The 13,288-nt window shown below is 31.7% G+C and overlaps 1 protein-coding gene across 2 annotated transcripts in view; it reads right to left on the bottom strand.

Annotated features, from left to right (window-relative positions):
- Positions 1–1,109: 1,109 nt before the first annotated feature.
- Positions 1,110–13,288, bottom strand: part of LOC130803704 (flavin-containing monooxygenase FMO GS-OX-like 3) — a 48,010-nt gene continuing 35,831 nt past the window's right edge. Inside the window, exons 2-8 of one of the 2 annotated variants that reach the window (XM_057667907.1) lie at positions 7,084–7,154; positions 6,698–6,853; positions 4,990–5,072; positions 4,764–4,899; positions 3,879–4,055; positions 2,365–2,495; positions 1,110–1,547 (exon numbers count right to left, since the gene is read on the bottom strand). In XM_057667907.1, the coding sequence (XP_057523890.1) occupies positions 1,352–1,547; positions 2,365–2,495; positions 3,879–4,055; positions 4,764–4,899; positions 4,990–5,072; positions 6,698–6,853; positions 7,084–7,154 (950 nt within the window). In that variant the 3' untranslated portion in view covers positions 1,110–1,351. The remainder of the gene's footprint in view (positions 1,548–2,364; positions 2,496–3,878; positions 4,056–4,763; positions 4,900–4,989; positions 5,073–6,697; positions 6,854–7,083; positions 7,155–13,288) is intronic. The other variant, XM_057667913.1, reaches the window with a different exon arrangement.

Genomic DNA, 13,288 nt, shown 5'->3' with positions numbered 1-13,288 from the left:
TAATGCTACCTTGGGCGACATGTTTAGTATTTGTCGTCTAAACACCACTTTTGTGCTTCGTCCGTTTAGGATGATGCCCTAAGTTATCTTTGTGCCACACATTCCAATATGACGCTCATAAGTTGATAAATTTGACGCCCAAGACCATTTTTCTTGTAGTGCTAGCTAGTTCTCCATTACTTATTTTTTTTATAAAATCAGTGTCTACCCGGATACTCAACTGGTTCCACCACTGTGAGACAGTAAGCCTTTATCTAGAACATACATCCTCCATCTCATTGAGATTGCAATATTTTCTTCCCAAAACTCTCATATAAATTTGCTTAATGTTGCAATTTTAATTAAAAAATAACTAGTATGTAATGTGAATATATCTCAAAGTTGGTGTTTGATCAACTTAGGTCTCACAAAATAGTGTAATGAGAAATACAATACCATTATCACTTCATAAAATTTTTTATAATTCATACAACTTTTTATTATTGGGGAAATTGTCTATCAAACATGGAAATACATGATATAAACAATCAAAAAAACCTCCATAATACTAATCAGTAAAAATGTTGATATGTGCCTTTATTTCTATTAAGACTCGATAATATTGTTAGTAAAGTGTCAAATTAGCTATGTGTGATGGTAGTAACTCAATAACTCAAAAGAAGGCATAGCATGTTGAGAGCAATATTAAGGGTGCAATAAAAGGCAATTAAATATATAATTAATTGCTAATTTATGATGAGAGTTTATGTGTCACTTAATGGTGTATTGAAGAGGCAATTAAACTAGGAATAAAGGTGAGCTTTATATGGTTTTATGGTCATGCATTATTATAGAGTATGTTTCTATGTTAAATATTGGGTGTTAATGTGCTATTAATGGTGAGTTCTGTGAGGATTCTAAAATGATGTATAGGCCTTTATATAAGGGTATATCATTCTTAGAATCAAATCACCACAAACACGCATTTTGTTGAGAGGGCTATTGCATTGTTAAAACTTGAAAGTATTCTTATTTTGCTTTAGTATTTGTGATCTTGAGAGATTGTTCTCAAGATAAGGGAAGGTTTATTACATTGTAATAGTTGAATTTCAATCTAATAAAACTACATTTGAGGGGGAGGTATCCAAGATACATCATAAACACTTTTGTTTATCTTTTACTTTAATTTTCATTTTGTTTTTCACTGTTGAACCTCTTTCAGGCTTTCATTTCAAATATATTAGTATGAATTAATTCATTTATAAATCAATGTTATTATTTAAAGGAAATATTATGTTGAGAAAATATACATGACAGTCTGAATTTGAGCTACCTGCATCATTACGAACAGAAGAGATAACTTCACCAAGTTTTAAAATAGTGACGTATGATAAATTTGTAATCGTGCTTGTACACAATAAGATTGCGAAAGAAACAAACAAGGAGATTCTCTAGCAATCGTAACATTCTGAATTGAGCTTGATATATTCCGGAGGTAGTAGAGTCTATCGTGCTTACTTCCCATTCCATTCAACACCCTGTTTGATCCTGTGTCATACCACATGCCCCTATGAGATGTAAAAATTATTGTACAATAACGTAAGGCATCGTACATACATGTTAGGGATTGATAGCAAATTCTAGCCCTAATTAATTGATATTAGTATTGATTATCCATATTTTTCCATTGAAATTGTTAATAATTTAATGTTCTTTAGAAACTGTCAATTTATCTAGCATACTTGCAAGGAATGTAACTAAAAATTGGAATTTTAGGTACTAATTGAAAAGTAAGATTATTCGGTCTTTGAACCAAAAAATAGTAGGATTGTATTAGTAACACGAACAAAATAGTTGTATTGTCACAATTATCATTTCTAATGTACTTAATCCATACTATCCCCACTTGTCAACGTTATATAATTTTTAAAATTTTACTTGAAAATTCTGAATTAATTTTTTAAATCCATTTGTAACTCCAAGCTTTGAAGTTTTCCATTACGTGATAGACAAAACATTAAGTTTTTGTTAAATTAATTATTCATTTTGAACAAAGATTTTTAAAAACATGACGTATAAAGGTCATTAAGTACGATGTTTGTTTTATTAAAAGTCATTATTATTGATAATAATTACCTAAATTTAACAAAACCATTAACCATTTATTCATCAAATGGAAACATAATCACTTAAGATCACCATGCAGATCAAAAAACATTTATTCATCACATAAAAAATCCATTAACTTCAGGTCATGACATTAAAATTCCCCATTTTTTTCTTGCAAAAATGAATTATCAAATAAGATTGACAATTAGAAAGATCAACATAATATTTAAAAAGCTAAATTGATCAGATTGACACCGAACACAAACTAATTTATACCTGATTAGGAACATGGGATCGTCTCTAAATTGATCCTCATTGCGTTGCACACATTTAACACACTCTTTGAACAACTCTTTTCTCCAATCCATTGATGAAGTTCCAGCTTTTACTGCTAACCAGTCCATGTACTTAAACCCACAAACATATTAGCAAACCAAATATTTTAGATACATCAATGGGTTGTTACAAATAATTCTTTAGAAATAGGACATTAACAATCTCATATATTTCTAATCCGCTATTATAACCATAGCAGTGCTGTTTCTCAAAATACATAGTCATAAGCAAAAAGAAAACTTTGGGCCTTTTTATAAAAAATTCTAAAACATAATCTTAAAACAATAAACAGAGATTCTTATAAGTCCTATGTTGTTAGGTACTTGACATCAAAAATGAAGAAACAAAAATATTTCTATAAAGATATTACAATGAGCTCGAAAATACTAATGAGATAATTAGCAATGATTTTAAAGTCTATAATCACATCTTATATTAGTTGATAGTTAATAATTTATGTAAACTCTCCATCATAGCTAAGATACTAATAACAAGCTTAATTATAGTTTATTTAGGGGAATCAGGGTGAAATGGGGTTATGTGATGTTGGGAGAGTTGAATTGGGGAAATAAGGTGAATTCAAATTCTTTATTTGTGCAAGATGCTTTAACCTTAGTAAATTAATGTATTCTAATCTTTTTTATGTAAAAAGGTCATGGATGATGAATTAAGTAAACTTCAGGGTTACCGTATAAATTTTAAAAAAAATTTGGTTTTCACGTGAAAAACCCAATATCTCAGGGTTACCACGTAGAATTTACCTAGATATATAAAGAAGTTTAGAAAAATTTTAATTTTATAGTTTCAATTAAAAGTACATTCCCTAGAAAAAGTTTCCTATTGTCGAACAAATGACATCTATCGTTTATCAATCTAATATTCCCCTTATTATTCTGCCTTAGTAAAATTATAACCGCCTAACTCGCTCATCATTCACTTTTTCGGTTCTTTTGAATATGTTTAAATCTTAATAGTATAAAAATTAATAAATTAGTTTTTGAAAATATGGGGCCTAGGGCCATTGCCTCACTTGCCCCTGCTTAGATACGGGTCTGGACCATAGTGTAGCGACATCGCATCGCGTCGTCCGCATTGTAAAGGTCTTCAAAAATAACAAATTAATATTCTCCGCAAAGGTGTTAAAAAATCGCTTCATGGAAAATATTAAGGGATATCATATGGCAACCGCATCACTATTACATTACCACATTTAATTTACACTATGATTATGACATCATATTTGCTAATAGTCAATCTAGGTGGTTTATTTTCATCAAAACAAATCATGGATGAATTATTTTTAACAAACAAAAGCCATAGACGAGATTATTTAAAAATCATTAAAAAGTGAGTTTATGTTTAATAGATGGAAAATAGATGAGATCATTATGTCAATTTTGTTGTTTTTTATTTTGTTTTATAAAAATAACATAAATAAATGAATTATACAATACCTCCTCAAAATTGTGGCTATAATGAGTGAGATGTTTAGGCAGTCTTAATACTGTCATTTGTTGATAATATTCTTGCACATCTCTCATCATCTCCTCCTTAGAAGGTAGGCCTGCTTTTCTTGATAATACCTTTGCAATCCACTTTGATTGTAGTTCCAACATCTCAAAACTTATAATCTATAATTTAAATCATTCCAACATGTTCTCATACCATTTCAAAAATTTAAATTAATAAAAAAACAAATTAAGATGTGTTTAGTTGTTATCTTTTACTGTTGATTGTTGGTTTTTTAGACCAGCTCTTGTTGAAATAATCTAATTAAATATTATCTAAAAATTTCTTTTAACATGAATGTAACTACCAAAACTATCTTCTATCTAGCTAGCTGGTCGGAATTTTAGTTAATTTTGTTATAATTATTTGGAAAGTGAATTGTAATATTAACCGACATTTTACAACACTATAAATGTCTTATAACTCTTGTTTAGTGGATGAAATCAACATAAAAAAAAAAAAATAAAAAAAAAGTACTTCAAGTTTCTTTGAAATCATATTTGCTTCTCCATTCTTGTATTACTTTTATAACCCACTATTTTCTACGGTTGGTAGCATTTACTTTTTCGTTAATTGTTAAGCAAATGTTATAGATAATTATTATGGAGATGTGTCGTAAAAACTTATTTTTAACTTTTGGCTGTTTATTAGAGAAAAAGTGAATTAAAAAGCTAAAGTTAAAGAAAAATCTACTTAAAACATCTAATAATTTTTGGTTTTAATGTGAATGGCTAATTTCTTAATCAAAAAGTCAAAAGCCAAAAGTCAACTATAAAATTAATTATGAAATATGCCCTAAATATGAAATGAAGTTAAGATAAAATATATACCTTTAGAGGTATACCTACAAAAGAAAGCCAAGGAGCAAGCTCTGGAGGGAATACATGCTTGTATAATGGTCCAACTCGATTATCATCAACCCTCACAATTCCATTTGTGTTAAGAAATGGAAAGTAAAATTTATACCTGAAAAATCAAATCAAATAATAAATAGGTTATTACACTTGGCCACAAGCCCACAAGGGAGCATGCAAGTCCGAAACATGTATAACATACCCAGTGCAATGTATAAGTACGTTGGCCTCGATTGATGAACCATCTTCAAAATCTATTATACCATCTTCTTTAGCCATACGTATCTATCAACACCAAATCAAACCCACACTTTAATTAACTAATCCTTTCGTTTTACGATATTAGTTACTTTTGATATTAAGCACAATTTTCAAAGTATAATTTAAACCTCAACATTGTTAAGTAAATAATCTATTTATATCTTTTGCATTATATGTAGAATATAATTATAACTAAATAAATACGTATATGATAGAAATTACGAGTTTGAATCTCAACTATTTCTCAAAATTAAGTGAAATATTTCGCACCCTCACACGAAAGCCCATTTTAAATGAGGGGTGGTTGAAGTCCGAACCCGTGACTTCTTATCACGTTAGCATCTAATACCATGTTAAGAAACCAATTCAACCAAATACTTGTCGCCATTTCTCCTTAATCTTTTAAAATTTGAATTTAAAATATAGCGATGGGGTGGGTGGTAGCCTAATCATCGCCGTATTTTTTGTTAAATAAATCAGCCATTTGCTTTCATTATTATATTCTGGAAACAAAAGCGGGATTTGAAAGAGGTTGGTAATTCTAAACTTTTATAATTTAGTACGTTATTTGTTTTTTTTTTTCATTGTCATTATTAATTGTTTTATATGTTTACATAGTTATTTGATTAATTTATTTTAGGAAAAATTGTCGAAAATAATTTAAATTTTCACTCATCTACTACGAATATTTCTATTTATTGATTAATTTTTAATAATCTCATCTTTAATAAGTATTTGCTCTCAAGATACCATGTGGGTGAAGAGAGGGATGAAGTTGTGGTGGTTTAAGGGGTGAGGATATGGTAGTTTAGGTTACTGGGTAACTGAGAGAAAAAACATACAAAAGATTGGATTATTAGAAAAAAATCTAAAGGTGGGATTATTCGTAGCGAATGAATGAAAAGTTGGATTATTTTGATAATTTTTCCTTCACTTTATTAATTAATTTAACAATTATATTATTATAATAGGTGTTAAAAATGAATGTTATTGATGAAAGAAGTTGAATGTACAACAAATGAAATAATGGAAAGTTTAGTTTAAGATTAACAAAAGGGTTAGAAGAGTTTTTGGATTTTGCTAAGAGAAATAGTTTGACTTTTGAGATAAGATGTTGTAAAAAGTGCGAAAACTATTTTTATAAGAACCAAATGAAATAAGAAAACATCTTGAGAAAGGGTTTTGTTGAAAATTATTATAAGTGGAAATATCATCAAAACAAAGAAGTAGGGATAAATTTTGTTGTTAGGTAAAAAAAGAGCAACCGGCAAACAATTCAAATACTTACTCACAAATGGTGTATAGTACATCCACACTTCTAGCCAAAAGGCTCTCGTGTGATAGGAGTCATGTTAAAATATATAAGATATTTTAGGGATTCAACCATAAGCTTAAGGTTTAGAATGAATTGGTTCTTTTTGACAAACATGTATAAATATTTTTTTTTACCAAAAATTATGAACAATATATTTATTAAATTTCTATATATCAAAACTAATATAAATAAAGTATATTTTAACTAGTATACGATTGTAATTTAATATATTACAAAATATAACTTTGGAAATGAAACGGATGGAACAATAATTAATAAGTATCGAGGACAATTAATTAATGACAGTAAAACAAGAATAAGATTAGGCACTTACAGCAGAGTGCTGCCATAAATTATTATGACAGTGATTAAGTTTGGAAAATTTTAAATTGGGTGGTGATCTACAAGAAAGATGAACCTCTTTAGCAACCTTTGAAATATCACGTGATATATCGAATGCACTTGCCCCATTTCCAATCACAACTACTACCTATTCATATGATTTAGTAAATCATGGTTAGTATTCTGTATTATACAATTTGAACTGTTTTTATCTAGTTTTTTTATAATATATTTAAACAAATTGGTGTACATATAAGACATGCTTCACATATAAGTTTAATAGCCTATAACCATGTACATATGGGTTGATTATTCTAAGGTCATCTCACTAAGAGACAGTTTCATAAATGAGTAATTTGAAGCTAACGGAGAAAATACCTGGTTCTTAAATGGATCAGGAACTCTGTAATTGTGGCTATGTATCTGTTTTCCTGGCCATTTCTCGATTCCTGTGGATAGGCACTTAATCAATTGTTAGGGCCTAAGTAGTCCAACCCCTTAAGATATTAGGGTCATCATATACTGTCCGTTTGGTAGGTGATATTAAACGGTGGTAATAAGAATAAAAATTTGTGTAATTTTCGTCGAAAAATCTATTGCTACCTTGATGTTCATGCTTGTCTAACTTCAATCATCTCATTTTCTTTATAAATTTCTTTCCAATGCATAACCATTGGGAGATGTGGTATTAGATGGTAATAGAAATTTGTGAACAAAAAAACTTTTTTTGTGATCAAAGTTTCATTACCATAGAAATGACATGGAACTTTTGATGAGATTTTACACTGTAAATCATTCTCATTACCACAATTTAATACCATTAAACGAAGCGGGCCGTTAGAGTTCCAATATTGTCTAATAATTACATACACATGTGGTTTACTGATTAGAGTTATAATTTTTTAGATTGTAATATTGCATGTGTCCAGATCAGTGACACTAATTTAGGGATAAAATACGTATTAATTATTCAGGTTGCAACATTAGTTGATAATTCAGGACAAAAATATTAGTGATTGGGAGGCAAAAATTACTTAACCAAGAAGGGAAAAGTAAAAAAATAAAATAAAAGGAGGGTGCTTTGTACATGTACAGTGCATAGATCACTCAAGTAGTAATGGTAAGAGGTTGCTTTTTATGAAGAGGGACGAATGTCAATTCCTAAGAAGGTAACTCTTTTAGAGACCAATGAGAACCTTTCACGTCAGCAGTTATAACAGAAAATACAAAGCAATATTTTTTGGATGGCAAATGACATCTGCAGAAGGCAATTGAGACATTCTATGACAGCCCAATAAAGGACTATAAATACCCCTAAGCCACACCATAAATAAGGTAACCGAAATTCAATTTACTTAACACAAGAATCAAGTAATTTATTGCTTGTGCATTGATTGAAAACTGAAAATATTTCATTGATCATTAAACAATTATTTGACTATTGATGAATATTTATTGAATAAGCAATGCTAGCCTTGGGCAAGGGCAAGTTAGGCTTACGCCCAAGGCCCACCAAAAAGTTACCTTATTGCTTTTGCTAGGAATCAAACCCAAGCCACGTGTAAAGAGGCCTAATGCTTTACCATCAAGCTAAGTCAAAGTTATTGCTAATTTTCATTGTTTAAGATAATTAAACAAAGTAACTGTTCGAATAAGCACAAAGGAACACGCACATTCGATAAATATTATTTGAGAATTATAATATTTTTAAATATTATTTAACAATTATACTATTTTTAGTTTTCTTATGGGTTTACTTGTGTGACTGAATCCTCAAAATCTATTTGACTAATTTTATATTTATTGATTTGATGAAAACTTGTGAGTGTAATATTTTCTCTTTGCTATTTGATGATAAATAGAATTGTGAATTTGTTATATTGACTTTTATGTGGTCATTTGAACTTATAATATTTTGATAAAATATTTGATTGATTGCAGAGATAAGTAAATTTTGAGTTGTGCAATCTCATTTTTTAAATCATGTTTTTTTGGTCTTGACTCTATCAATATAATGCAGATTTATTTAGCTAATTGCTCTACAATAATTAGTACAAGAAAACTTCTCTTGATTTATACATTGTTATATTAGTGATTTTGCAATCAAAATTGCTCTTAGAAATATCTTTGTTTGATTTTATATTATGTATTGGTACATACTTTATTTTTCTTTTCCAACATTATAGATTTAATTTTTTTTTTTATATTTTATATTTCCTTCTTTCTATTTTAATTCTATTTGATAGCAACATGTTATTTGAAGAAATAACATTATCAATCGTAAGTAATATGGAATGAAGGAATGATATAATTACGACCAATACCTTTAAAAAAATAGTTAGAGTTCGTAAATTATTTTCCGCCCCGGACCCCTATTATCTCAGGGTCGTCCCTGTGAATAAGACAAGATTTTATTCATTAATTATATACATTAAAGTCTTATGCTATAAAAGACTCTAATAATATCCACCAATCTAAAGCCATTGTGCACTTGGAGATAACTTATTAGGCAAACCTTATCATATAAACACTGACTTGGGTGTCGGAGTAGGTTCGAAAACCCATTCCAGATTCTCCTAACCCTTGTTGATTATACAGGTCATATTGGCATTTTGAAGAAGTGGTTTTATTGCAAGATTAGTTGGATAACTAGAACAAACCTCATAATCCTAGTAATATCTCTTACTTACGGACACATGTTTGAACTAAACCTGATTTAGTCATTAATTAATTGTATCCATTTCAATTACCGAAAATATATTAAGGAGAAGTGGGGTAATAAAATCACTATAATTTTTAGAAATTATCAACCCTAATATAAGTAATTAAACAAAAAAAAATTAATGTAATGTATAGCTTAATGGTAAGAGTATAATTTTTAAATTGGAATTTTTGAGTTTAATTTTTGACTCTCCTACATTTTTTTATTGGGTTAATAACATTTATCCGCATTAGTAATGTAATATCAACTACTAAATGGACAGTAAGTGCTAATTGTGGAAAACTAAAAGAGATTAATCAAAGTTTATAGGTGTAATAAAGTATCGTAAATTTGGTTTAATAGTGGAAAATTTTCAACATTACTCTTGCTAAAGAGTTATGTGGTCGTAGGTCATTCCAATTATGTAAGAAAGAAAGAAAGTAATTTTTGCGAAGTAATCGAGATTATCAAATGAGAAAAAGAAGTACAAGTAAAATAAAGGTGAGAAGGTAAAAAAAAGTACAAGGTTCTCAAAGGTAGACTTTGGTGCATTGATAACCGCTTGCTTGTTATTCAAGAAATCTCTGAAGAATTGCAACCTACTGACGTCGCTTTGAATTCTTCACCTTTTTGGATTAGGTTGAATAATTTGCCTTTTGGCTACAGATTTGATGATAGGATTAGTCTATTGCTTGGGGATTGCGCAAAGTTTTGGAGATCGAGGAGGATATTCTAGATGTGAATCCGTATCGTAGGGTTAGGGTTTCTCTAAATGTCACCAACCCCCTCAAACGACACCAACGCATTAAAACTCAAGGGAATAATGTGCTAAAAATTGATTTTAAATACGAGCGCCTACCACATTTTTGCTTTTTGTGCGATACCACGACACATACAGACAGAGACTATTCTATTGTCCCTGATGAAGAGAGAGATCTTGGTCATGGTTGGGGTTTGTTTCTCAAAGTTTCTCCTAGAAAAGGGCCTAAATAAATATAAGGAGGACATTTAAAATACTAGTGCTGGAAAGAAACTGATTTTTGTGCCCAAACCAGTGTTAGCTCCTTCTGGGAATTCTTTGCTGGTTGAAACAAATAATGAGTCTGCTAAGAAGAACGAAGAGAAGACTTCGATCTCCATATCAGACGAGGAACCAACCTGTAACACCTATGAACTTGATAATGTTGGCAACCTTGCGCATGAACCTGACACTTGCAATATCTCCACCGTGGTTGGCAGCGGCCCGATACTTGTCTCTCAATTTATTGGTATTGTATGTCCTTCACCTCTTTCTCGCTCTAGATTTAATAATATGCTTGCTGAGGGAGTGGATAATCATGTGGTAACTGGTTCTTTAGCTTTGAACCCTAGTTTGATAAAGGGGAAGACCAAAAAATGTGTTAAACTCCGATGGAAACATGATGTGGGGGGGGGGGGGGTCTTGAACTATCAATCTTCTTTACCCTCATTGCTCACAATCAATAGTGCGTTTATGCATGGTGAGGGTCCAGGTAAACGTAAGTTAGGGGATGATGATGTTAATATAGAAGACTTTGAAGGGGATAGTAAAAAAGTTTGCTTTGGTCCGGTTATTGATGAGACTTCTAGGAGTTAAGTAGCGGTGGTTACGGATGCCAAATCCCGAGAAGATCAATGAAAATCCTCAGTTGGAACTGTCAAGGGTTAGGCAATCCCTTGACAGTTAGTTCTCTCTGTTCCTTGTGTTGGAGAGAGCAGCTCGATATTGTCTTTGTTATGGAGACAATGATTGACAAGCAGAGACTCAATCACATTTGTACTAAGTGTGGTTTTAGTAATGAGGTTTTTGATAGTAATGGTAATCAGGAGGTTTGGGTTTGTGGTGGAGAGACATAGAAGTATCTTTGATTTCCTATTCTCAACATCATGTTTTTGTGGAAGTGAATGACCCGGGGACCGATTTCTGTTGGTCTGCGTGAGCAATGTACGGGCAGCCTGATCATACAAATAAGTGCCAAACTTGGGATCTGCTTCGCTCTATTAATCATGATGCTCGTGATGCCTTCCATTATTTTGGTGATTTTAATGAAATTTTATCAGCCATGGAAAAAGATGGGGGTGCTCGTCGTAATTATAATGATATGAATGCTTTTAGAAGATGTCTTGATGATTGTGGCCTATAAGACCTCGGTTATCGTGGAAGTTCTTTTAATTGGAAGACGGGTAATAATCCTTGTACTCTCATCTGGGAACATCTTGATAGGTTTGTTGCTTCTTCTCAATGGCTTTCTTACTACCCTAATGTTGATGTTCGTCATTATCCTATATATAGGTTGGACCATGCTCCGATTTTCCTTGATTCATGTGTGAGTTTTGATTGGAGTGATGGTAAAAGACCGTTCCAATTCGAGTCTCTTTGGCTCTCTAGTGATGATTGTACGGAGATTGTGTCCAAAGCATAGAATGAAAACTTAGGGGATGATATTCATTATCGCATTGACCGTTGCTCATTACAGTTAGCTATTTGGGCAAAACATTCTTTTGGTGATGTAAAAAAAAGAGTTAGAAAAACAGAGAAAGATTGAGCTAAAGCCTAAAAGTGTTCTCCTGATGCTTGTATGATTAATACCTACAAGAAATTAGCTGCTGATGAACTTGATGATCTAAATCTTCTCGAGGAGTCTTATTGGTTTCTGCATGCTCGAGCCAACTTAGAGATGGGGACCAAAATACCAAATACTTTCTTCGTAAGGCTTCTTCTCAGAGAAAAAGAAATAGCATTTGAAGTCTTACTGATACTATTGGAAACAGGTATACTAGTAAAGCTAACCTCGAAAGGCTTATAACTGCATATTTTGAAGAACTTTTTAGTACGTCGTCCCCATTGGGTTATGATGAAGCCTTACAAGATACGGTTCCAGTGGTAACCGAGTCTATGAATGTAGTCTTGGATGCATACCCTACGACTGAGGAGATTGAAGAGCTCTTTTTCAAATGCACCGAACAAAGGCTCTTGGTTCTAATGGTTTTCATGCTTTGTTCTTCTGAAAATTCTTGGACATTATTGGTGAGGATGTCTTTGCTCTTGTTATGAGTTGGTGGAGCGGTTTATATGACCTGAAGTGGATAAACAAAACTTACATCTCTCTGATCCCCAGGATCCATGATCCTCAAACCCTCTCTGATTTTCGTCCAATCAATTGTTGCAATGTTATCTATAAGACCATCTCTAAACTCCTAGCTAACAGACTCAAACCGTTCCTTAATGATATCATCTCGGTAAACCAAAGTGCTTTTATTCCTCGATGCATCATCACTGATAATGCACTTGTGGCTTTTAAGACTTTCCATGTTATGAAACGAAAAAGAGGTCGAGACAAACATTATTTTGCTTTGAAACTCGATATGAGTAAGGCATATGACAAAGTTGCATGGGGCTTCTTGGAAAGGATAATGTTGTGCATGAGTTTTAGTGACTGTTGGGTTCGAAGGATTATTATTAGCTGCATTTCTAGTGTTTCTTTTGCTTTTAGGCTCAATAGGCACATTTTTGGGCATGTTTCCCCGACTAGGGGGATTTGTTAAGGAGATCCTATCTCTCTCTACTTGTTTATTATATGTGCGGAGGCTTTTTCTTCTCTGATATCTAATGTTCATCACAGGTATGTTCAATGTCAATCGGCATATTGGCGGCGTGTGTAATTCGACTAACCTCGTAGCTCATGGAGGTCTAAATGTCTGTTAGGATAGAATTTGGAGTTTAGAGGGACCCCTAAAACTCAAATATTTCCTATGGCGGGCGTGTAAGGGCTCTTTGGCTGTGAATAAGACCCGCTATAATCGTTACATTGCTCCTTCCCTTGTGTGCTCTCATTGTCAAGTAGAATTCGAATCAATTCCACA

Source organism: Amaranthus tricolor, chromosome 2 (genome assembly GCF_026212465.1).
Source record: "Amaranthus tricolor cultivar Red isolate AtriRed21 chromosome 2, ASM2621246v1, whole genome shotgun sequence".
In the NCBI taxonomy this organism is placed as follows: domain Eukaryota; kingdom Viridiplantae; phylum Streptophyta; class Magnoliopsida; order Caryophyllales; family Amaranthaceae; genus Amaranthus; species Amaranthus tricolor.
This window is presented reverse-complemented; position numbering and strand designations above follow the sequence as displayed.